Source organism: Oncorhynchus nerka, linkage group LG22, assembly GCF_034236695.1.
Source record: "Oncorhynchus nerka isolate Pitt River linkage group LG22, Oner_Uvic_2.0, whole genome shotgun sequence".
In the NCBI taxonomy this organism is placed as follows: domain Eukaryota; kingdom Metazoa; phylum Chordata; class Actinopteri; order Salmoniformes; family Salmonidae; genus Oncorhynchus; species Oncorhynchus nerka.
The window spans coordinates 49,853,570-49,877,683 of NC_088417.1; the positions used below are offsets into that span (position 1 = coordinate 49,853,570).

Consider the following 24,114-nt stretch of genomic DNA (forward strand, 5'->3'; position numbering starts at 1 on the left):
TCCTAACACTTTTCACGAGTTTCCCCACTTTCTGAATCAGTCCACTAACCCCATACTGTATGTTAATGGCAACCTTTGTTGTGAGCTGAAGCATGTGAATTGGGCACAGTAAATGGAGATTTGATTTACCATTATGTCCACGTTTTTAGCTATATGGTCAATTTGCAACTATGAGAGCGCAGGTGGTGCACCCTCCTCCGCGTCGGATGCCTCATCTTCCTCCTGTCCGTCATCATTGGTCTCCTCTAAACCAGGTAGGTTGATGGCCTTGACCACGTTGCTTGGCGCTGTTAGTCACCACTCGTTTTACTTGCCGCTGCACATTCCAGTTCCTCAGGACACTTTCATATTTTTGGTAAAAGGCCTCTGCTGCGTGGTGTCCTTGTATGTGCTCGGCGCTCAACAAAACCTTGTGACCTTTATACTTTCCATCAATGAAACTGGCGACAATCTCCAGGAAACTGTCCCTTTCTGCTAATCCAAATGTCAGTTGACACAACAAAACCATCATCGTACTATAGCAAGGCAGTGTGTAGCCTGGTTGAGCTGCACTTGCAAAGTACCGCATCCCTTCCCATTCTCCCCTAGTTAGGGGCTCATAGTCCGAGTAAACCATTTTAAAAGAAAGCCTCATCCAATTGCCTATTTCTCACTCGCAACACTTCTGGGGCTTTATGTGCAGAAGTTTGTTGCTGCTGTGTCTCTTTTTCTATAAATACAAATCAAAGATTAATTACCCTAATGATAGCTTATCTTCAATTAGTACCTAACTAAGATGAGACAAAGACCTGGATATACAGTGGGGCAAAAAAGTATTTAGTCAGCCACCAATTGTGCAAGTTCTCCCACTTAAAAAGATGAGAGGCCTGTAATTTTCATCATAGGTACACTTCAACTATGACAGACAAAACGAGAAAAAAAAATCCAGAAAATCACATTGTAGGATTTTTTATGAATTTATTTGCAAATTATGGTGGAAAATAAGTATTTGGTCAACAACAAAAGTTTCTCAATACGTATTTTTTTTCTTCTCATTTTGTCTGTCATAGTTGAAGTGTACCTATGATGAAAATTACAGGCCTTTCTCATCTTTTTAAGTGGGAGAACTTGCACAATTGGTGGCTGACTAAATACTTTTTTGCCCCACTGTAGGCCTAACCTGACAAGCATCCAACTTTACTATAGGCAGTAATCGGCGTGATAATGCATTGACATTCATTTTGTCATATGATCTCCCCCAAAACATGAATGGCCTTTCAATTATTCTAATATTAATAATAAACAGGGATAGATCATGGAACCAAATGCTGTTGTTTTTCTTCTATAGGTAGCCCCAAAGAACATTAAAAAGATCTGATTTTGTAGTTTATAAATACCTTCCTACAGAGAAACTTAGCTAACTACCCACCTTGCTCCTTTCTGTTACCTTGTGCACTTAGGAAACCCTCATGCTTTCGGGATACAGTGGGGCAAAAAAGTATTTAGTCAGCCACCAATTGTGCAAGTTCTCCCACTTAAAAAGATTTTCCCCAACATAACGCTTTGTATTCAGGACAAAAAAGTTAATTTCTTTGCCATATTTTTTTGCAGTATTACTTAAGTGCTTTGTTGCAAACAGGATGCATATTTTGCAGTATTATTTTTAATACTGTACAGGCTTCCTTCTTTTTACTTTTAGGTTCATATTGTGGAGTAACTACAATGTTGTTGATCCATCCTAAGTTCTCTCATATCACAACCATTAAACTCTGTAACTGTTTTAAAATGACCAATGGCCTCATGGTGAAATCCCTGAGCAGTTTCCTTCTCCTTAATCTCAAATGACGCCTGTATCTTTGTAGTGAATGGGTGTATTGATATCTTTATTTTTACACCTACCAATCAGTGGCCTTCTTTGCGGGGCATTGAAAAATCTCCCTGGTCTTTGTGGTTGAATCGGTGCTTGAAATTCACTACTATTGTGGGAATTTACAGATAATTGTATGTGTGGGGTATAGAGATGGGGTAGTTATTCAAAAATGATAAACCACTATTATTGAACACATAATGAGTTCATTCAACTTATTATGGGATTTGTTAAGCACATTTGTACTCCTGAACTTATTTAGGCTTGCCACAACAAAGGGGTATTGTGTATACGTATTGTGTATAGATCACTGACACAAAATCTCACTTTAATACATTTTAAATGTAGGCTGTAATACAACAAAAGGGGTATGAATACCGCAGTCAGCAACATTGACTGATGACTTGAACGTCCCCAAAAAACGTTCCACTGGTACCAAGGATGTATAAACTCCTGTGAATACAATACAGTCCTACCTGTAACAACTGATCCGGGTTACATTTAGCCCCAGTAACACTAAAGTGTTATTATTATCTTTAGACAGCAGTGAAGAGAGGGAAACTGATGCAATGCGAAATATAGGGAAGAAAGAGAGAGCCCTAGGGGCAGACTTGTGAATCGAACCCCTGTCTTTTGGTGTGATGTGTGGTCCGGACAGAACTGTTGTATGTCTTGCAAGGGGACTGTGCTAGCCAGCTTACAGTGCTGATGTACATTTAGTGTAATTATAGTCCTGATGTGGGTCTGTTTTTTCCTATGTTGGTCTCTGGTGACGTGGCTGAGCTCACTGTCAGCCCAGTGCTCCCCCCCACAGACACACAGCTATTACTGTGCACACACAGCTTCCTGTGCTTTGAGCAGCACAGCAGGGAAAAAACACAAAACTACCATACTTGTATACACATGTGCACAGGTACACACACACACACACACACACACACACACACACACACACACACACAAAGCCAGAGCTCACAGGGCCAGGCCCCAGAGTGCCTCACACTGACCCTCCTTCCCCTCTATCACCTTATTTGGTATTTTTAGCCACATGCTGCTTGATACCGGTCATCCAATGAGTAGGCGGCGTGAGGGGTCAGGTGACAGGCGTGTCTGTCAGGCTCGGTTAGCATCCGAAGCCGAGCCACTAGGCTGTGGTGCTAATCCCTTAGCCTAGCATCTGCTCTTCTACAATCTGTACTGGGCCTCCCATAGAAAGGCTGTAACTTCTACAGGGTGAAGTTTCCCTTAGGTACAGATCTAGGATCAGCCACCGCCAATCAGCCTCCGCTAACCTAAACCATTAGTTAGGGAAATACAAAACTGACCCAAGGTCAGCATCTAGGGGAAACTCCACCTTACTCCAGTTGTCACTACTCAGCACAGCACACAGTTTCTCTCACGACACTACTAACACATTAAAGTGAAGCTACCAAGACATTAGTAATTCTGGAAGGCTATAATTAGCATCCTAATTATACGCTATCTAGCACCTTCATCTAAATGAGCACATCAAAGTCAGGGGAGGAGAGGCTGAAGAAGAGGCTGAGGGAAGTAGTGTGAGATGGAGAGGAGAGTTAAGCGAAAGACAAGAAAAGAAAGTGATCGGCCAGCATGAGAAAGAGAGAAACGTGAACAGTTGGCCGGAGCTTTAACTCTTTCTCCTCGTAAACCTCTTAGCTTTTGTCTGGCTGTGCATGTGTTTTTGCCTGTATAAGTTCTATGAGCATGCCTATGTGTGCTGTGTAGGTGCAGTGCCTTCGGAAGATATTAAGACCCCCTTGACCCCTTGACATTACAGCCTTATTCTCAAATTGATTATATTGTTTTTTCCCTCATCAATCTACACACCATACTCCATAATGACAAATAAAAAAACTGGTTTTTAGAAATGTTTGCTAGTTTGTTAAAAAATAAACAGAAATATTATATTTACATAAGTAGTCAGACCCTTTACTCAGTACTTTGTTGAAGCGCCTTTGGCAGCGATTACAGCATCAAGTCTTCTTTGGTATGACGCTACAAGCTTGGCACACCTGTATTTGGGGAGTTTCTCCCATTCTTGGTCACCTCCCTGGCCAAGGCACTTCTCCCCCAATTGCTCACTTTGGCTGGGCGGCCAGCTCGAGGAAGAGTCTTGGTGGTTCCAAACGTCTTCCATTTAAGAATGATGGAGGCCACTGTGATCTTGGGGACCTTCAATGCTGCAGAAATGTTTTCGTACCCTTCCCCAGATATGTGCCTAGACATGATCCTGTATCGGCGCTCTAAGGACAATTCCTTCGACCTCATGGCTTGGTTTTTGCTCTGACATGCACTTTCAACTGTGGGACCTTATATAGACAGGTGTGTGCCTTTCCAAATGACGTCCAATCAATTGAATTTACCACAGGTGGACTTCAATCAAGTTGTAGAAACATCTCAAGGAGGATCAATGTAAACAGGATGCATCGGAGCTCAATTTCGATTCTCATAGCAAAGGGTCTGAATACTTATATCAATAAGGTATTTCTGTTTTGAATTTTTAATAAATGTGCAAAAATGTCTAAAAACCTGTTTTCACTTCAACATTATGGGGTATTGTGTGTAGATTGCTGAGGATTTTTGTTTATTTCATCCATTTTAGAATAAGGCTGTAACGTAACAAAATGGAAAAAGTCAAGGGGTCTGAATACTTTCCAAAGGCACTGTATGTGTGTCTGTGTGTATCTGTGTGTCTGTGTGTATCTGTGTGTCTGTGTGTGTGTGTGTGTGTAGAGGGATTCAGATCACCCTGGTCACAGCTGCATTCTGCAGTAGGGTGGTGATGAATCATCAGACATGGTAATATGACACCTCACTGCTGCTGCATCCCTGAAGCCCTCTACCTCCTCAGAGCCTCCAAACAACACTCTGACCTCTGAACAGAGAGCCGTGGACACACAGAGACATGCACACACACACACACGTTTGCATACATGCTCTTGCTCTCTCTCAAACACACACGAGACACAGAGACACACACTTATGCAATCTCTCTCACACACACTCACACACACACACAAACACACACATATAGTTCTCGTGGAATTCACCTGGAAATCTCTGTTTCCCTGGCGAGAGAGGGATCTGGGTGCCATATAAGTGTGTCGGGCATTTTTCAAAGGGGCTTGGCCAATTAGATCAGCTGAGGAGAACAAACCAATGGCCTGGTTCTGCTTTTCTGGCCCTCTCAACCTTCCTTTCTCACCATGTCAAGAGTGTGCAAAGCTGTCATCAAGGAAAATAGTAAAAAATAAATTAAAAACCCTGTAATGAGCAGGTGTGTCCAAACTTTTGACTGATACTATATAGATACTAGACCGCTAGACCCCCCAAAACTCTTGATCGACCAAACAATCGACCTAATTGGGGTCACCCTAATGGACACTAATGTAAAAATTGCCTTTACTGTTCAGCACAACTGAAAATGATTACACCGTGTTCCATGTTTTCTGTGATAACGTCTTAAACCAGAAACATTTGTTAATGGCCCTTATAGAGCTGAGTTAATCATAGTCAATAGTGCCTAATTAATTCAGGCAATGAGCGAGGCGCCTTAGCACATGGCTAAAGATAAGCATAGGCACACAAGGTTTTAATGAAGACAGGTCCAGAGCAATGATGTATACAAGAATCATTGGTCCAGACTGAATCAGTGAAATGAAACTATAGTGAATCAGAACAATACATATACCGTTTTCTTCATTAGTGGTTGCGGTTCAATTTCAGGTTGGGACTGGGGATGATAAAATGAAACCAGTGTTTAAAAGGTATTTTCTAGTTTAAAAAGATACGACTTGTGTGTGGTCTCAACATCAAGCGGGCGCAGCATCTAAGAGGGTCTCTGTTGAAGCACTGCTTCTTCTACAGCTTTAAATGTCATTGGTTTGACCTTTTCATTTATTTTCCCCCCCTTTCCTTCCCCTCTTCTCCCCTCTCTCTGCTATCTCTCTAAGCCACTTCCTTTCACTGGGCCTCACTCTTGTTTGTCCCATGAAGTTTACCTCTCAGGCTTTACTGCTCTTCCCTACAATGGACAATACAGTTCCATTCTATTCTATTCTGCACAGATCACAAAAGCCAGAATAGGTGAAAGCAACCGGGAACGCCTTCTGCTCTTACCTGTTAAATGTTTTAACAATCAGGGCAGATGAAGGAAAGGAGAGGAGGAGGATGCTACTTTATAGACTATTGAGCTGCACCTTGTGTAGCATGTGTACTGTGACCAGCTCCTATTCCCGTGATGACGTATTTATGTGTGAGACAGTCTGGCCCAGAAGAGGGAGCCAAAGGCCAGGGTGTCTCCTTTCATCTGTCCCTCTCTCCTCCTGAGCATCTAGGGTTAGGGTTAAGTTGTCCCTAGACAATAATCTTGGGTCAGTTTAGATTTTTCCCTGCTAGTGATTAAGGTTAGGATTGGGGGTGGGGAGGCGGAGGGGCAGGGGAGGCTGATCTGTAACTACAGGAAACCTCACCTCGGAGCTGCCTCTCTCCTTCTGAGGCCCGGTGGCTGACACTTAAGGTCAAAGGGTCATAGGTCAGGGTTTGGGGACCCTGGTTGGCAGGGGCTGTATAGGGTTCAGTCAGATGTTCTGTTGTGTTGTGTTGGCGAGTCTTGAGCACTTCAGAGTCGATCCAGGGATGCATGATTATAAGACTGTTTGAGGAGACTGAATAATATAACAAAAAAATATTTATTTTTTACCTTTATTTAAATAAACAAGTCAGTTAAGAACCAATTCTTATTTTCAATGACGGCCTAGGAACAGTGGGTTAACTGCCTGTTCAGGGGCAGAACGACAGATTTTTACCTTGTCATTGGGTCTCACTCTCGTTTGTCCCATGCGGTTTACCTCTCAGGTTTTACATTTACATTTACATTTAAGTCATTTAGCAGACGCTCTTATCCAGAGCGACTTACAAATTGGTGCATTCACCTTATGACCTCCAGTGGAACAGTAGTGCATCTAAATCTTTTCAGGGGGAGGGGGGGTGAGAGGGATTACTTTATCCATTGCTCTTCCCTACAATGGACAATACAGTTCCATTCTATTCTGCACAGATCACAAAAGCCAGAATAGGTGAAAGCAATAGCGAACGCCTTCTGCTCTTACCTGTTAAATGTTTTAAAGATCAGGGCAGATGAAGGAAAGGAGAGGAGGAGGATGCTACATTATAGACTATTGAGCTGCACCTTGTGTAGCATGTGTACTGTGACCAGCTCCTATTCCTGTGATTGTGGTACACAAGGCCACAGATAACCTTAATACAACGCACAGACATACTGGAAAGTGGGCTCGCATGCTCTAGAATTGTAATAAAATATGACTTCAACTTTGAATAACCATTCTGGTGCTTCCACTATGAACACTCTCTCTCTGACGAGCACAGCTCTGCCTATCAACAAGACTATGTTCAAACACTCACAAACATGTACGTTTAAGGTCGTCCAAGGTGAAACAGCACCTGGACCTTACAAAACACCAGAAACAGCCAGCTCGACAAATTGAAAAGGCTGAATAGTCTTCACCCAATGAGAGGTAGTTTGTCCGGCAGCTAAAACAATGGTGTTTTCACCACCTTGGAGCAGAAGTCATGATTCAGCAACTATCTTTTAGCACATTCTCAGCACAAAAAAAAAAAACAGGGATTTTTAATTTTTTTTTTACGAAAGTGTCAAACCTGTAAGAAAACAAAATGATATGTTGTAAAAAAAACTATTGTTTTCGGGGGGTGAATACTCATTCTGATATCATGGCACTCAATTCATAATTCAAAGGACAGCACCACTCAACACATTCATTCGTCCAGTTGTATTCAAGCCATTTAGCAGATGCTTTTACTTAAAACGACTTGGTCCCAGGAATCAAACCCACTATCCTGGCAATGCAAGAGCCATGCTCTACCAACTGAGTCACAAAGAATACCACGGCAATCGGATGTAAATAAATAGGGCTGTAACAGTACCAGTATCACAATATTTTTTCCATGGGCGAAAATGAAAACACGAAGCAGACCAAACCTTTTGGTCCTTAAAAAAACAGCTGTATGTAAAATATTGTGTGCTATAGATTGGAAAATAAATGCACGTGACTCTGGATGACAACACAATGATGTTTTGGTTTCCAACATTCGCACTGTTTTCCTAAAGAAGGTAAATCTGCTTCGTGTTTTGTTTCCTTGCCACGATACTAATGGAGTATCGCGATACTGGTATCTTTCCCGGCCCTATAAATAAACATATCCAAATGACCTGGTAAAGACCCTTACCAAGGTGCACTATCATTAAGTACACACAACACATATACAACAATAACACAACAGCCATGAGCTAATATGAACCTGCTCATTCAAATCCAAACACCTTTGTAGTCTCTGTCCACATGTAGTAAAACCACAAATCAATAAAAACACAATACCAGCACGCATCTTTGTCTTTGTGTTAACTATCGTTCATGGCTCAACAACAACTCAACAACTTGTATTCACCTCATCAAGAACAATATATTGATAATACAGCAAATACAATGCACAAAGAAAGGTAGACATACACTCAGCATCACTTGAACAGCTTTCTCTGAACAAACACCATAACAGGTCTAAGCCTCAGAACAGTCCAGTAAAGTGAGTGAGTTGTTCTGTGCCGCAAATCAGTAATTCATCAACCTCAGTCCTGGGAACCCACCCAACTGCACATTTTTGTACCAGCCCAGCACTTAACCCGCTGGATTCAAGTCATCCACTGACCATCGAGCCCTCGATGAGTTGAATCCGCTTGGTTAATGCTGGGCTGGGATAAAAATGTGCAAGTCCTGTGGGTCCCATAGCAGAAAGAAAGATAGAGCGAGAGAGAGACAGAGAGACCGAGAGAGAGATGGGGGGTTGCTACTCACTTGACCCTGCGGAAGGCCAGTTTCCTCCTCAGTGAACCCCCCCAGCCCTGCCTGACCCCAAGGCCACAGAAGATCTGACTACTTAGCGAGCCACTCTGGACCATGGTGACTGTCCTCCTACCCCCCAGAGCTGTCACTCCTGGTCAATGGAGCCCCGCCCAAAACCGGATGTCTGGTGGTGCCGACACAGGGGGGTCCGGAACATGCGCCAGGTTTTGATCTAATAAAGATGCATCCCTCAGGCGATCTTATGTCTTTTTTCTCTCCAGATTCCAAAAAGCATCCTAATCTCTTTCCTAACTCCCTCTCACTATCTCACACACACCTGCCTTAGTACCCCACTACCGCTATCCCACTTTCATTCCCTCTCTCAATTTCTCGCTCACACAAACACTCTCTCAGCTCCTCTATATCTCTCACTCTCTCTCTCTGCCCTCTCCTAAGGTGACCCACTTCCTGATTCTCTCTGTCTTCTGCCTCTCTCCACCTGCTCTGCTCAGCGCTGCTGGCTTATAGTACCCTGTACCTGTATACCTGGCTGTAGCTATAGCCCGATGTGCAGTGTGTGGATGATTCTCCCCATGGGAACGGCCTGCCTGCCTAGACAATCACCACATAATTAATGAGCTGTCCACTGGGGAGGGGGAGCAGAGGGAGAAGGGGATAGGAGCTGGGGAGTTAACTATGAGGGAGTGTGTGCAGTGCTCAATGTCCCCCCCCATAGGGCAGTTCCTGCAGGTGTTAAGTAATGCAGGGGGTTGGGTGTGTGTGTGTGTGTGTGTGTGTGTGTGTGTGTGTGTGTGTCAGTGGAGGCTCCTCAGAGGAGGAAGGGGAGAACCATCCCACTCAGTGAATTTAATAAAAATAAAAACAGTGAAACATTCAAAAAGTTATCCTTTTTAGATAAAACTATACTAAATGTCTTCACGTCAACAAATAATGGATTAAAACACACTGTTTGGCAATGAAGGTCTACAGTAGCCTTCAGCAGCATTCTGTAGGGTAGCACCATGGTGTAGCCAGAGGACAGCTAGCTTTTATCCTCCTCTGGGTACATTTATTTCTAAACAAAACCTAGGAGGCTCATGGTTCTCACCCCCTTCCATAGACTTACACAGTAATTATGACAACTTTCGGAGGAAGCCCTCCAACCTTACAGAGCTCTTGCAGTCTGAATGGACATGATTTCTGAGTATTCATCTAGAAATGAAAGCATAAGTTACAGCTTGCTAGCACTGCAGTGTATAAAGTGTGGTGAGTAGTTGACTCAAAGAGAAAGACAATAGTTGAACAGTTTTGAACAAATTAACTTCTTCAAAAATGAAGGAGAAGCAACAGAGAGCGAGAGGTAGCTATATTTCGTAGTATTTTTTTTTCTTCATAGTTTACCTTTCACCTACTTAGCTAATTTAGCTAATTTAGCCTACTCAACAACCTGGCTCAAACAGAGAGGAATGCTAGCTGGTTAAGGATGTCCAACACTGCAACTCTTCCAAGTCAAGGTAAGCTTTCGGTTTTATAAATCTATTGTCACCGGGGCCCGCCGCTGTAACTGCTAAACTGCTTGCTGTACACTGTACTGCTTTATTGTACACATGGATTGGATTGTTGTTTTACTAACACATTAGTTCTAGTTAGTTAACTATAATGTTGGTGACAACGATGTAGGCTGTGTAGCGGTTAATAGTCATGGTATGAAGGTTTGTCTTGGAGAGGTTTTTGCGCCTGGTCAGAGACAGATGTTGTATTGGGCACTGAAGTCCACAATCGAAGGGAAGCGGTGAGAGGAGGAGAGCGCGTAGAGACGAGAAGGAATTATACAACGAGCAAAGTGATGCTGGTAGCCTAGCTCTCTGACTCGTGACGTTGCTGAATGCAAAGTGCTACATTTCTATGTAGCAGGGTCTCCCCCCACCAGGGCGCCATGTGCAGTTGACACCCGCTGCTGTGGCTGTCGGCTCCATAAAATATTGGCAAAAAATGATCTCAAATGTATTAGATGGAAAAGTACACATTTCCTGACTCAAAACCGATAGTACTTTTGACAAAAATAGCTAATTTAGCTGTGCGCTTTCAATAAAACAAATTTGTCCACACAAATTGGTCCTGATTCATGAATTCACTGGCAACGGAGTAGAGCAAGGCCTGCATCCAGCGATATCACGAGTCACGTGACACCAACCGCAACTGGTGTGTTCGGGGACCGAGATGTTCTGTTGTTGTGTGAAGTGACATACTGTATGACCCAGTGTGAGTAAAATAAGCATCCTGAGAGATTGCCTAGCGTCTAATTGAATGAAATACTCCAATGAGTTGTTAGGAACCTAGACTGCTTTTCCCTACAGTGAGAGTCGAGGTCTAGGGTGAAGTTCCTCCTAGATGCTGATCTTGCGTCAGTTTTGCATTTCCATCCACGTGGACGGGGCTGTAGTGGAGCGGGTCGAGAGCTTCAAGTTCCTCAGTGTCCACATCACTAAGAAATTAACATGGTCCACACACACCCACATAGTTGTGAAGAGGACACAACATGGGCCCTCAGATCCTCAAAAAAAGTCATACAGCTGCACCACTGAGAGCATCTTGACTGGCCGCATCACCGCTTGGTACAACGACTGCAAGGCACCCGACCGTAAGGCGCTACAGTGGATGGTGAGTACGGCCCAGTACACCATGGTCTGAGGCACTGCATCGCAGTGCTAGAAGCATCACAACAGATGCGGGTTCGAATACAAAAAATATTTTAAAAAATACGTATTCATTAGCGAAATGTTCACCAACACCATAGTACCCTCCAAGCTCGTCATCAAGCTCGAGACCCTGGGTCTCGACCCCGCCCTGTGCAACTGGGTACTGGACTTCCTGACGGGCCGCCCCCAGGTGGTGAGGGTAGGCAACAACATCTCCTCCCCGCTGATCCTCAACACTGGGGCCCCACAAGGGTGCGTTCTGAGCCCTCTCCTGTACTCCCTGTTCACCCACGACTGCGTGGCCACGCACGCCTCCAACTCAATCATCAAGGTTGCGGACGACACAACAGTGGTAGGCTTGATTACCAACAACGACGAGACGGCCTACAGGGAGGAGGTGAGGGCCCTGGGAGTGTGGTGTCAGGAAAATAACCTCACACTCAACGTCAACAAAACTAAGGAGATGATTGTGGACTTCAGGAAACAGCAGAGGGAACACCCCCCTATCCACATCGATGGAACAGTAGTGGAGAGGGTAGCAAGTTTTAAGTTCCTCGGCATACACATCACAGACAAACTGAATTGGTCCACTCACACTGACAGCGTCGTGAAGAAGGCGCAGCAGCGCCTCTTCAACCTCAGGAGGCTGAAGAAATTCGGCTTGTCACCAAGAGCACTCACAAACTTCTACAGATGCACAATCGAGAGCATCCTGGCGGGCTGTATCACCGCCTGGTACGGCAACTGCTCCGCCCTCAACCGTAAGGCTCTCCAGAGGGTAGTGAGGTCTGCACAACGCATCACCGGGGGCAAACTACCTGCCCTCCAAGTCACCTACACCACCCGATGTTACAGGAAGGCCATAAAGATCATCAAGGACATCAACCACCCGAGCCACTGCCTGTTCACCCCGCTATCATCCAGAAGGCGAGGTCAGTACAGGTGTATCAAAGCTGGGACAGAGAGACTGAAAAACAGCTTCTATCTCAAGGCCATCAGACTGTTAAACAGCCACCACTAACATTGAGTGGCTGTTGCCAACACACTGACACTGACACTGACTCAACTCCAGCTCCAGCCACTTTAATAATGGGAATTGATGGGAAATGATGTAAATATATCACTAGCCACTTTAAACAATACTACCTTATATAATGTTACTTACCCTACATTATTCATCTCATATGCATACGTATATACTGTACTCTATATCATCGACTGCATCCTTATGTAATACATGTATCACTAGCCACTTTAACTGTGCCACTTTGTTTACATACTCATCTCATATGTATATACTGTACTCGATACCATCTACTGTATCTTGCCTTTGCTGCTCTGTACCATCACTCATTCATATATCCTTATGTACATATTCTTTATCCCCTTACACTGTGTATAAGACAGTAGTTTTGGGAATTGTTAGTTAGATTACTTGTTGGTTATTACTGCATTGTCGGAACTAGAAGCACAAGCATTTCGCTACACTCGCATTAACATCTGCTAACCATGTATATGTGACAAATAAAATTAGATTTGATTTGATTTAATCTCTTGAGCAGTATAAAAAAATATATATCAGAAAATATGTATAAAAAATAAAAAAACATTGAAATACCAAATGTATTTGAACCGAGGCCTGAAGATATCTGAGATGAGTATGTGTGTAACAAGACCCAGCCCAAATACTCCGTTTTACAACATCACAGACAGGTGCACAGCCACAGCCAGCACAAAGATATCTATTTTTTCTTAGCTCCGTGAGCATTAAATTAGGTCACACACAAGAACACACGCACTCACTTACTCACTCTCAGGGCGACTGTGAAAAACGCCTTCAAGGGGGATACTAAAGTCTAGCAAGACCACATTTGCATCGTTATAAATCATTAATGTGATAGTTAGCCGTACCTTCACACTAGAGAAGGAGCCTCAAGGTTACGTGACCATAAATAAATGCATCAGTGTGCCAGGCGGTCTGTTAGTGAGCTGGCCAGTGCTGATAAAAGATGGGTTATCTAGCCTCAGTGAGCCACTGAGTGATACCAATGATGTATAAACACCCTGGATGGCTGATGCTATGTGTTGGCCAATGAGAGGCTTTGATGCCACTAGTAGGCCATATTGGCACTTCCCAGAATGTGCAGTCCTCCATAGGAATGAATGGAATTCTATAGTATTTCAATAAAATGTTTCAAAGACAAAATTACATGTATTTAAGTATGTTTTTGTTGTAGTGGTGACAGTAACATCAGTACTTTCAAAAAAGTATACTTTAAGGAAAATGTTTGCATATATATATTTTTTATTTAGCTCACATAATATAATTAAAAGTATGCATTAAGGTGTCTGTAATATAATACAAGTGACAAAAAGAAATGTAATAAATGCAATTCTATAACTTCCTAAATATTTTTTACAGAGTTGGGGGAGTGCCAAGATGGAGGCGAGGTGGCTTCAAAACATCTAGTATTTATATATAAATGATTTAGTGATACATGTCTGGTTGGATATAGTGGAGACTGGTTGGGTTTAATGAGAAAAGGGATAAGAGGAGAAATAATTAAAGGAGCTTCATTGAAAATGTATCTGTGTTGGTGTTTCTAGGTAATTTGACATCTATTGTCTACTACACTGTTACACTGGCACACTGTGATGCTGACGGGGACAGTGGCCAAAATGACCTGAGGAGTGGATGTCTATTTAAAGTGGGTGGGTTGGAACCTTTGATGTTCTTCCGACCTGAGTTCAATGGAATGAGCTCGCAGGCACCCCCCTCAGGGGGCTGCTGGGGGCGTGTGCTACGCCTTTTTGTGAGAGGGCATACCATTTCAAATTCAAGCTTACTACACCTGCAAGCGCGCAGAGGAGACGTTACACCATTATATGCCATCCATTGACATAAATTAATAGTGTGTTCTCGCCACAGATGGTGCTAAGAATAAATGCAATTCTTGAGAAAATATCTGATATAGATTTTTTGGGGGGTGGGGGGTGAAAGTTGCTTTGCCATTTTAAAGTCCTGTATCAGCATCAGCTAGGGGGTCCTCCCTAGGCAGGAAACGGAAGTATACAGCCTGAAATGGAGTGGTGATATTCCGAAACTCATTTTAGTTTTCTGTTGCACAGCATTTTGAAATGTTTTGCTATGGTGTGTATTCAACGTCACCTGTGCTCAGTGTGAGAAGATCAAACTAAAAGAGAGAGAGAGAAGGAGCTGGAAAAAAAGGGGGGAATTCTCTGAGGCTGTGTTGTGTGAAAAAAATGGGCACGTTTCACAGCTACTTAACACCTCCCCTTTAAAATTGAGCATTTTAACACCCCTCTTTAAAACAGTCCCCCTCTCCATTTTTCCCTTCTTATTCTCGTTCTCTCTCCCTCCCTCATCACTTTATCTTCCCTTCTCCATTTCTCTCACACACGTCCCCTCTCTCTCGCTCTCCTAGACTCTAACCCTGCACTACTGTGAAGTAGACCTCCATTGAGGGTTTTGGTTAAGAACTGCCCTCTAGTGGAATTATCACCTCACACATCATCCTCACCACATCTCTTTGCACGCTAGCAAGTTGTGCTAAATTGTCTTATAGGCGATACATGTAAAACATAGTGTCTTCCAAAAGTCTTCATGAGCAACACATGGACATTGCATTTGCTTTATCATTGCACACATTCACCTAGCTGCCCACAAGCATGCATGTTAACACATATATGCATGCACACAGTATGCAGTCACACACACAGTACACGCACACACACACACACACACACACACAGGTGTTACCCACCTCTCCTCCCGACTGTGAGGGGTCAAGAAGCGAGCGGAGTCCTCCTCGTGGCTGCTGTGTAGGCTGCTCTCCCTGCTGGGAAACGCAGCACAGAGATACAGTGTTAGAGAGTAATACATGTTATTTAACACACACCGGCAGAGATCTGTCTGTGTGTGTGTGTGTGTGTGTGTGTGCGAGTGTGTGTGAGACAACTAGAAAAGTTCAGAGTTAAATGAAATGTAACAACTCAACCGAAAGACCTATGGATGCAAAGACTGACCATCTATGAGGTCAAAATTATAGTTTTAACCATGCTTTGAAGCTACACTGAGTATACAACGCCTGCTCTTTCCATGACATACACTGACCAGGTTGAATCCAGGTGAAAAGCTATGACCCCTTTATTTATGTCCCTTGTTAAACAATGTAGCATCTCCTGACTTCCCCGCAGAGCCTACAAACCACTGAAGCAGACCTTTGTCTACATTATAAAAAGTCTAATAAATCCATGTAATATAGCCTACACCGTCACAATAAATCCACTGTTTATTTTAGACAGGTCTAGAGATACATGATATGAAGAAAATGTAGTCTATTTCAGAAGAACAGAATTGCATACTCTGAGTTGTCCTTATGTTAGGCCCTGATATGGCTATGACATATGTCTGTGGGCTACACTAGTTAATTTAGCAGACAAGGTTTGCTTAGAATTCTGTAGCATTATTCTATAGTATATTATAGTATGAAGAATACAATTGAATATAGCTGAATAAAATAGAAAGGATATTTTCTCCAAAAGATCTGAGGGAGTGAGCACATGCGACTATTCTGTGTTGAGCGGTTAACAAAGAAACAGGTATTCCTGTATGCTTCATTTAGAATTATTTATTGAACTTAAGTTGTAATACAAATATTGGGCTATATGTTTAGATTTTAAACATTCCAAGGCTGCAAGATGCCACTCTAATGATGATTTTTTTTAAAGTTGCATGAAAAGCACGAGCTCTGCTTAGTTTTTTTGCGCAGGCTGTACACACTTCATCAGCCTCTCATTCACAATTTGACAAGCACTTGTTAAATGCCTCGAATTTCTTGTCCCTGCATCCCCTTTGTAATGCCCCCTAAAAAAATCCATGCCTTTTGCGACCAGCGGCCGTTGTGCTCGTGGGCTGAATATAATCACATTATTCCCTTCTCCCCGCTGCGTGCCGAAGCACCGGTCGCTCACATGGCTCTCCGTCACATGATCGGGTCTTTCTCACTCGGGTCTTTCTCACAAGCAATGCTTGGATTCAAGATCCAAGCATTGCTTCCAAATGCCACATCAGGAAAGCGGGTTTGAGTCAGTATTAGCCAATGTGAATGCAATGTGAGGTTAAGTATGTTATGGTTACGTTAGGAGTTGTTCCTGAATGTGACCTGACTAGGAAAGACTCCAGTCCCTAGTTATAGTAGCCTATTGCTAGGGGTCGAGTGGCTAGTTGGTCAAGTGAGAAAGAAAAAAAACTGTTGGCCCTATGAAGCCTAATCCTGGATTAAAAAGTATATCAATGGAACATTTTCTTGTCTAGAACTAGTATTAAATCTGTGTCCGGGAAACCGGCATGTAGAGACATATCCTGTATCTCTGGTCGTCTAGTCACTTTAAGCTATAATTCGTTCTATTGAAAGTATTTCCATGCATTGTTGCCAGTGTTCAGGCAGCAACATTTATGTAAAAACAGTGGGGATATTTTCTGTCAAAGAGGCATCCAGACAAAATCAACGACAACGGCAACTACATCAACAAAGGACAAGCTTCCATTGGTCGGATAGACCTCTTCACATAACCAAGAGTGCCACAACCGCAATGTGCCTTACATGTACCACATGAAAGAGTGAGACAGAAAAGTGGCACATCTCATAGCAAATAATATACCTTCAGAGCAGCCTGTCGGTTTCTTCGATAGCCAACTTGGCAAGACTTGCCATGACAACAATAAGGCGTGGGTGCATGAATCTGCCATCCAGGCTATGTGTCAGAGCACTGGAAACTAAAGGCTGACTGGGCTACATAAGCAGCAGTACTGTTTTATATTTGGCAAATCAGAGCTGTGTTTCAAATGGTACCCTATTCCCTATATAATGTACTACTTTTGACCACGGCCCATATGGGGGCTACAAAAGTAGTATAATATATAGGGAATAGGGTGCCATTTGGGACGTAGCCCAGGTCTCCAGAAAGCAGTGTTGGCTATGAATATTTCATATAGCCCTGTAGACTCCTTCCAGCTGTCCCCTGGCACTTCTACATGGGTTGTGTCCCAAATGCCCCCTGTTGCTTATATGGTGCACTACCTTTGACCAAAACCCTATGGACCCTGGTCAAAAGTAGTGGATTACATAGGTGCCATTTGGGACACAGACATTACCTTTAGCTCTCAGTTGTAAGGCTGTACATATCAATGGGACTAGGCCATTGGTCAACTCCAGAACTATCCACAGTAATAAGCATGGATTGTAGTTCTCACTTTGTCTCTTGGAATGGCTGTAGTATGCAGTCAGAGATCAGTTTCACCTAATCTCTTGTGACAGCCTTAACAAAATTTTGTAGCGGATTTGGTTAGTCATCCAAGTCGAACCAATGCTACAAGTGGTAGAAATCTCCCATCCTTTAAAGTAGTGAACAGCCAGGGACAATACTGTAGTAGTCAATAGTCCTCATAAAACAAAAATATGCACTTTCAACTTAGACGCAGTTAGTAACAGACACCAGGCAACTCCAGGCAATTAACATTATATTATGCTAATAAAATACAAAGGCCAAAAATTCCAATAGTGAACATAAACCCCCATTGAAAAACAATACAAACCATTTATTTCCCAAACGATGTATTATTGCATTCCAGTGCTGTGCATATCATCCAGATTCACTGAAGACCAAAGTCTGGCAGCAATGGCATTTGTATGTATAAAACATTTGTATCCATTATTCTTAAGCGCACTCCTCCATTTCCTGCTGTTTGATGATGCATTGTATCATGGGCCTGGTTTAATTTATAATGCAATTCATACTCTGCACTTTGGCTTATGTAACATTTCAAGGTGCCTATTTAGTCAAGATAAGCTTGGGGGTGAAAATAACCTGTTTACAGAACATGTATATTATCAAATTTGGACGTCAACAGCTGGTATATATGAGAAACACAAACCTGGGATGGAGATTCAATAAACAAATAGGGTCCCATTGAGGACTTCAACCACTAAGTGCAGTTTTTTTCCGTGTCACTAATCACTATTAGGGGCTTGTTCAAGTGAAAAAGTGATGGAAGACCACATCAACTTTGATAGAAGTAGGTAGGTGTCATTTTTTTCGCAGGAGGATTATACACAAAGACAAAAGAAAAACAAACTGGATTCCAGCTCTCCACTACAGACCAGGTCCTGCATTCATAAGGCGTTGAGATCGGTTGGAGTGCTGATCTAGGATCAGTTTTGAGATCACAATCGATACAATTAAATGGACAAGAGGCACCTGATCCTAGACCAGCACCTCCTAGTATAATCATAATTATTGTTCTGTTTAATGGTTCTGATATGATTCCATTTCTACATGGTTCCAACTACACTTTTATGCATAAGGGTGCCTTAAGCTGGCCCAACTTTATGTCTAACACTTAATGGGTAACCCACTGTGTATTTTACATTATACACAGTTTTGCACACTAATGGTTAAGATTAGGATTGGGGAGGGGAAGCACATCATAGATCTGTACCTAGGGGAAACTTACCTGCTCTCACTGTAGTGATCCTTCTTCTCGCGCACGTTCAGCCAGCGGTGCAGCAGGAAGCGCTTGCGTCGCGGCGAAGCGCTGGGTGTGGAGCAGTTGGACCAGGTGGTTGCCGCGTCCTCGTCGCAGGATGGTGTAATCTCGATGGACGGCAGCTGTAAGTACTCCATGCCCCCTGAGAAGGAGTGCGACCCCTGGCCCTTACTCATGACCTCTGACCTCATAGTGGCAGCCGCTGCAGACACAGCCGGGGTCACGCTGCTCTCGCTCTGCACGTTCTTCATGCGCCGCATCTGGAAGCGCTTGCGGCGGAGGGACGGAGTGGCAGAACTGGAGAGGGCGGAAGAGTCACCACCCGCAATGGGTACCTTTCCCCCGACGGAGGCTTCTGATCCTGGGTCTCCATCTGGGGTCTGCCAGTCCCCTGGGGCCTGCACCTGGAAGGAGGGGAGCCGGAGGGTCTCGGTCATGATCTTCTGTCCCACCGACAACTGGCTCATATAGGAATACAGCAGCCGAGGCGGACACGTCTATCCAGGGAGGATGAGAGAGAGAGAGGGAATGTGTGCCTGGCAGGATGCTTCCTGGGCTGCACTAATGTAGGTGGAGAGAGCCTCTCTCACTGTTTTGTCCAGAGTGAGAGTGAGTATACAGTATCAGTATAGCATCTTCTTGTGTCATTATCCTTCCCGGTATCTAGGCTCTATGGATTGAGGTCTTGTGCATTTCTGAACCAGCTGCCACAGCGTGTTCTTAGCCCACTTAGATGAGTTCTCTTCAGGGCTCCCTTGCTCTAGTCCCTGGTATCACAGCCATGGCCTAGAGGTCAGAGTAAAGTGAAAGGGTGCTGTATGCTAAGTATGGTTTAGCCACATGCATGCAAGTATTCACAGCTCCCATTCACAATTATACACTCAGATAAACTAAATGATGCACATACGCACACGCACAGGGAGCACAGGACTTTGTTATTAGGATTGGTTTCCTCTCGTTCCCAGCAGGGAGACGATTCAGAGCAAAATACTGTTGATTCCCCTGTGATGGGAGGCTAACCTCTTGCTGCTTCCTAAATGGCTCCCTATTCCCTACATAGGGCCCTGGTCAATTGTAGCACAGTATGTAGGAAATAGGGTGCCATTTGGAATGCAGAGTGTAAGATAAGTGAGACACGTCTATCATCAGTGGTCCTGAGGGGGAGAACCTGCAATTTCTCTGTAGGCTAAAACGTCAACAAAACAATGAAGCTGATCGTGGACTACAGGAGACAGCAGAGAAAGGATGGCCCCACTCACATTGGCGGGGCCGCTGTGGAGAGGGTAAAAAAACCTCTCCAAAACAATACAGCAAGATGGCGTCGACAGAGATGGTCACCTTGCTTCATGTCCTGAGGAAACTATGCAGTAATTCGTTTTTTTTATGTATTCTTTTTTACATTGTTAGTCCAGCAAATCTTACGTTTTTATTACATACAGCCAGGAAGAACTATTGGATATAAGAGCGACGTCAACTTACCAACATTATGACCAGGAATACGACTTTCTCAAAGCGGATCCTTTGTTCGAACCTCCACCCTGGACATTGGATCTAATCCCAGAGGCCGACCCAAAACAACGTTGTCTCTGCACGGAGCGGCCTCCTGGTCAGACTTAAAAGGCGAGCACACCACCCACCCCTTCCAAGAATATTAGTGGCCAATGTCCAGTTTCTAGACAACAAGGTGGACAAAATTAGGGCACAAGTTGCCTTCCAGAGAGAGATCAGAGATTGTAACATTCTCTGTTTCACGGAAACATGGCTCACTCAGGATATGGTGTTAGAGTCGGTACAACCACCGGGTTTCTTCATGCGTTGCGCCGACAGAAACAAACATCTCTCTGGTAAGAAGTAGGACGGGGGTGTATGCCTCATGATTAACAAATCATGGTTTAACAATAACAATACACAGGAACTCAAGTCCTTTTGTTCACCTGACCTAGAATTCCTTACAATCAAATGCTGACTGCATTATCTCCCAAGAGAATTCTCTTAGATTATAGTCTGAGCCATGTATATCACCCCCAAGCAGATACCTCAACGGACCTGAAAGAACTTCACTGGACTCCATGTAAACTGGAAACCAGATATCATGAGGCTGCATTTATTGTAGCTGAGGATTTTAACAAAGCTAATATGAGAAAAAGGCTACCTAAATTCTACCAACACATTGACTGCTACTCCTACTTCCTTCCTCCCCGGCCCCTCCCTTCGGAAAATCTGACCACAACTCCATCTTGTTCGTACCGCCCTGTAGGCAGAAACTCAAACAGAATGTACCAGTGACTAGAACCATTCAAAGTTGGTCTGACCAATCGGAATCCACGATTCAAGATTGTTTTGATCACATGGACTGGAAAATGTTCCGGGAAGCCTCAGACAATAACATTGATTTATACGCTGACTCGGTGAGTGAGTTTATTAGGAAGTACATTGGAGATGTTGTAACCACTGAGTATTAAAATCTAGCCCAACCAGAAACTGTGGGTAGACAGTGGCATTTGTGCAAAACTGAAAGCGCGAACCACCGCATTCAACCATGGAAATAGGTTGTGGAATATGGCCAAATATAAACAGTGTAGTTAATCCCTGTGCAAGGCAATCAAACAAACTAAATGTCAGTATAAGGACGAAATGGAGTCACAATTCAATGGCCCAGACACGAGACGTATGTGTCATGGTCTACAGGCAATTACGGAATTCAAAAAAACCCAGCCACATGGACACCGACGTCTTGCTTCCAGACAAGCTATAAACATTCTTTGCCCGCTTCGAGGATAATACAGTACCACCAATGCGGCTCGCTACCAAGGACTGCCCCCTCTCCGTGGCTGACGTGAGTAAAACATTTAAACATGTTAACCCTCGCAAGGCTGCTTGCCCCACATGCTTCAAGATGGCCACCATTTATCCTGTACCAAATAAGGCAAAGATAACTGAACTGAATGACTATCACCCGGTAGTACTCACGTCTGTCATCATGAAGTGCTTTGAGAGACTAGTCAAGGATCATATCACCTCCACCTTACCTGCCACCCTAGGCCCACTTCAGTTTGCATACCGCCCCAAAAAGGTCCACACACAATGCAATTGCCATTACACTGCACATGAAAACAACCTCTCACTCAACATCAACAAAACAAATGAGATGATCGTGGACTTCAGGAAACAGCAGAGGGAGCACCCCCCTATCCACATCGACTGGACAGTAGTGGAGAAGGTGGAAAGTTTTAAGTTCCTCGGCGTACACATCACGGACAAACTGAAATGGTCCACACAGACTGCGTAGTGTAGAAGGTGCAGAAGCGACTCTTCAACCTCAGGAGGCTGAAGAAATTTGTCTTGTCATCTAAAACCCTCACAAACTTTTACAGATGCACAATCGAGAGCATCCTGTCGGGTCTATCACCGCCTTGTACGGAAACTGCACTGTCCTCAACCGCAAGGCTCTCTAGAGGGTAGTGCGGTCTACACAACGCATCACCAGGGGCAAACTAACTGCCCTCCAGGACACCTACAGCACTCGATGTCACAGGAAGGCCAAAAAGATCATCAAGGACAACAACCACCCGAGCCACTGCCTGTTCCCCCCGCTATCATCCAGAAGGCGAGGACAGTACAGGCGCATCAAAGCTGGGAACGAGAAACAGAAGCTTTTTCAATCTCAAGGCCATCAGACTGTTAAACAGCCATCACTAACTGGCCACTACCGGGCCAAGGCTTTCGAAGGCTTTCAATCACCGACTTTCTTATCGGCAAACTCAATAGCCTTGGCTTCTCAAATGACTGCCTCGCCTGGTTCACAAACTACTTCTCAGATAGAGTTCAGTGTGTAAAATCAGAGGGCCTGTTGTCTAGACCTCCGGCAGTCTCTATGGGGGTGCCACAGGGTTCAATTCTTGGCCGACTCTTTTCTCTGTATATAGCAATGATGTCGCTCTTGCTGCTGGTGATTCTCTGATCCATCTCTACGCAGACGACACAATTCTGTATACATCTGGCCCTTCTTTGGATAAAGTGCTAGGCAAACCTCCAAATAAGCTTCAACGCCATACAACACTCCTTCCGTTAGTGGAACTAAGTGCATGCTCTCTAACCGATTGCTGCCCGCACCCTCCCGCCCGACTAGCATCACTACTCTGGACGGTTTCCGACCTAGAATATGTGGACAACTACAAATACCTAGGTGTCTGGTTAGAGACTGTAAACTCTCCTTCCAGACTCACATTAAGCATCTCCAATCCAAAATTAAATCTAGAATCGGCTTCCTATTTCGCAACAAAGCCTCCTTCACTCACGCTGCCAACCATACCCTCGTAAAACTGACTATCCTACTGATCCTTGACTTTAGCGATGTCATTTACAAAATAGCCCCCAACACTCTACTCAGCAAACTGGATATAGTCTCAGTGGCATCTGTTTTGTCACCAAAGCCCCATGTACTACACACCACTGTGACCTGTGTGCTCTCGTTGGCTGGCCCTCACTGTCGCCAAACCCATTGGCACCAGGTCATCTATAAGTTTTTGCTAGGTAAGGCCCCACCTTATCTCAGCTCACTGGTCACCATAGCACGCGCTCCAGCAGGTATATTGCACTCGTCATCCCCAAAGCCAACACTTCCATTGGCCGCCTTTCATTCCAGTTCTCTGCTGCCAATGACTGGAATGAATTGCAAAAATCTCTGAAGCTGGAGTCTTATATCTCCCTCTCTAACTTTAAGCATCAGCTGTCTGAGCAGCTTACCGATCACTGTACCTGTACAAAGCCAATCTGTAAATAGCTCACCCAACTACCTCAACCCCACATTATTACTTACCCTCTTTTTTGCACCCCAGTATCTCTACTTGCACATCTACCACTCTGGTATTAATGCTAAATTGTAATTATTTTAGCCTCTATGGCCTATTTATTGCCTTACCTCCCTATTCTTCTACATTTGCGCACATTGTACATCGATTTTTCTATTTTTCTTTTGTGTTATTGAATGTACGTTTTTTTTATGTGTAACTCTGTGATGTTGTCTTTGTCACACTGCTTTGCTTTATCTATGGCCAGGTCACAGTTGTAAATGAGAACTTGTTCTCAACTGGCCTACCT

General features: G+C 43.9%; 1 protein-coding gene across 1 annotated transcript in view; it reads right to left on the minus strand.

Moving 5' to 3' along the window:
- LOC115105302 (protein Aster-B-like) overlaps positions 1 to 19,826 on the minus strand; it is a 100,524-nt gene extending 80,698 nt beyond the window's left edge. Inside the window, exons 1-2 of the mRNA XM_065007225.1 lie at positions 18,982 to 19,826; positions 15,230 to 15,301 (exon numbers count right to left, since the gene is read on the minus strand). Of these exons, the coding sequence (XP_064863297.1) occupies positions 15,230 to 15,301; positions 18,982 to 19,481 (572 nt within the window). The 5' untranslated portion in view covers positions 19,482 to 19,826. The remainder of the gene's footprint in view (positions 1 to 15,229; positions 15,302 to 18,981) is intronic.
- Between the last annotated feature and the right edge of the window lie 4,288 nt (positions 19,827 to 24,114).